Genomic DNA, 2,738 nt, shown 5'->3' with positions numbered 1-2,738 from the left:
GAGTTACAAAATTATAATATCAATTTAATTTCTGATTCCATTCCAATTAATATATAATATAATATATCAACTTAAATTAATACTCATCATTGAGATCTGCATTGACGTATTGATAGTGATCCACAAGTAAACAACCCTACATGAATCTAAGTATAGTTCTCATTTCCCAATTCAGTTGTCCACACCACACAAACCAGAATATTCTATGTCTGCATATTATAAGATTTATGATTAAAAGAAGAGATAAGATTCATTTCATTTACATATTTTTTTTGCAAATTACACTAAGTACGACCGGTCATACATTGTATGATTAAAGTATGACCGGTCGTACTTAGTGTAGTTTGTAAGAGTTTGTAAACAAAAAAGTTTGTAAATAGAACCTGCTTCTTAAAAAGAAAGCCTTATTTATGTGCTTTTAATGTTGTACATAAATTGTCTTCCATGGAATCTTAAGCATGATTTTTCTGGAGAAGCCACTTGAGATATAATTAGACATGAGGAGGAGTTGTATTTGGGGGTGTTGGGGCAGATGCTATACGCCTTCCTCTTTCAGAACGGCTGTTCTCAGCAAACTTGAGACTTTTCTGGTGCAAGCCCTTGTGCTTCTCCTCTTCATCCCATTCAGAGGTGTAATAGAATTCTTCAGTGGATTTGTTGACATCTTTTGAAGGGGGTAGAAACATGCCACCCCACTGTGGGAAGTGAACAAGAGTCACAGGAAGAGTGCAACACACGATCATCACACCCATCAAGGAAAGACCTGTGGATGTGGAGAATTTGGATGTTGAAAAGAAAATCAATTGGGTAAGGCCAGATCCAAAGTTGCCACCTGCACCAGTAAGACCTGATATAATCCCCAAAGACCTTCTTGAGATGAAAGGAATAATGCCAAATGTTGCTCCACATGCAGCTTGAGCTCCAACAGAGAAGAGGATCATAGCCAAAACAGCAACAGGAAGAGAATTTGCACGACCAAGCCATATACAGAAAACCCCTCCTAAGGTTTGGAGGATCCAGAGGGTCCAGAGTCTCCCTCTCATGCCAAACAACCTTGCTGCAAGATCAGAAGCATATCCACCTAAGGGTCGAGCAATGATGTTTGCCATTCCAAATGAAGCAGCAATGACTCCAGCAGTGTGCAGCTTGAGATTAAACCTGTTTTGTAATAATTAGTTATATAAGGTTGCATAACAATTAGTAAGAAAATACCAATTTCTAGTAATTGTTGCATTGCTTGTGAGATATCTGTATATAGATTTGAGGCCTTTGAGCTGAACTAACCTGTCAAAAAAATACTCAGCTATGACATTGTCAGTGGTTAATTCAACTCCCATTGAGTACCCATAGAGAAGGGCAAAAATCCATGTCCTGTAATTTGTTATGGCATACCATAGCACCTGAACACAAAAAATAAAATTCGTTAATTAGTTCAAGGGTTTTTTTCCTCCCCCGAATTTGCTTGATTGAAAAGTAAAATAATAATATAATAATTATGTTCTCAAATAATATATAAGATCATAATCATTTTATTTTACACTATTGTAAGTTACACTTTCAATTCGTTCATATCACTTATATCTAACTATTCTAATTTTTTAATTATGTGAATCATTAGATATAAGTGAATCAATGATTTAAAATTGAGTATAAGACTTCTTATTGTTACACCGGTATAAAAATATCCTGCTCCAAAAACCAGACTAACCTTGGAAAACTTGTCTTTAGCTACATCACCCTTCTTTTGTAAGGCACTGAGGTTTCCATCTGGCAAGTCCTGGCCTAGGGTTAAGACCAGGATCCCCATGATCACATGCAAACAACCTGGAATGAAAAAGGCAATCCTCCAAGCAGTGAAGGGAGTAGCCCCAGCTCTTTGGACCAGTTCATACACCAATGGCATTATGAGCTGAGTGGCTCCACCACCCATGTTACCCCACCCTGCTGCAGTTCCATTTACAAGCCCTATAATCTTACTGTTAAACATGGTGCTCATCCAATATTGGCATGAAACAAAAGTGGCCAAGGAGAAACCAATCATGAACCGAACTGCTAGATACCCTGCAGCATCTTTCACAAATGACATGCAGAACACCGTTGGGGCTGTGAGCATAATAAGGAATGCACAACCATAACGTGGGCCTAATAGGTCACAAACTGCACCCATTGCAAGCCTAGAGAAAATACTTCCAGAAACAGAAGCAACCCCAGCATTTCCAATATCACTTTTTGTGAGGTTAAGGTTGTCACGAATGATGGGGACAAGAGGAGCTGCTGCGAAGGTCGAGACAAAGCAAGTGAAAAAAGATATCCAAGATAGGTGGAAGGTTCTCATGTGGGGTTTGGCTATGGAGAAAAGTTTAAAAACCTTGGCCTTGTGTTCAGAATCAACTGGCAGAGCAAATTTGGCTGTGGTATCAGTTGGAACCATTGGAGAACCAACTGAGGATATGAAGGTTTGTTCCTTGCCTGTTACTCCATGCATGGAGCTTCCTGGAGATCCTTCAATCTCAGCCATTTGGTCTTAATTGGCTAAGGTGATTATGGAAAACTACAAAGATTGCAGAGAACTAAGAAAGAGTTTAAAGTGTTGGTGTTGTGAAGGGTAAGCAAGGAGTGAGGTGTATTTATAATGGGGAAGCCGTTGACTATGTAAAAGTCTGTTACAAAACCAATGGGATTCCCAATGGTTGAGAAGCTTTAAACAAACTATATTCACATAATCCATTTCGCCGCAT

General features: G+C 38.7%; 1 protein-coding gene across 1 annotated transcript; it reads right to left on the bottom strand.

Moving 5' to 3' along the window:
• Positions 1–491: 491 nt before the first annotated feature.
• Positions 492–2,518, bottom strand: LOC133301329 (high affinity nitrate transporter 2.4-like). The gene is made up of 3 exons (XM_061500959.1): positions 1,709–2,518; positions 1,285–1,400; positions 492–1,158 (listed from the first exon to the last, which is right to left on the bottom strand). Exons 1-3 carry the CDS (start codon positions 2,516–2,518, stop codon positions 492–494), a joined length of 1,593 nt encoding a protein of 530 aa, XP_061356943.1.
• Between the last annotated feature and the right edge of the window lie 220 nt (positions 2,519–2,738).

The sequence above is a fragment of the Gastrolobium bilobum genome, unplaced genomic scaffold, assembly GCF_033153095.1.
Source record: "Gastrolobium bilobum isolate Gb01-03AN ecotype WA unplaced genomic scaffold, APGP_CSIRO_Gbil_v1 utg12879, whole genome shotgun sequence".
Classification (NCBI taxonomy): Eukaryota; Viridiplantae; Streptophyta; class Magnoliopsida; order Fabales; family Fabaceae; genus Gastrolobium; species Gastrolobium bilobum.
Note: the sequence above shows the minus strand (reverse complement) of the source record. Positions and strands in the feature narration are given on the sequence as shown.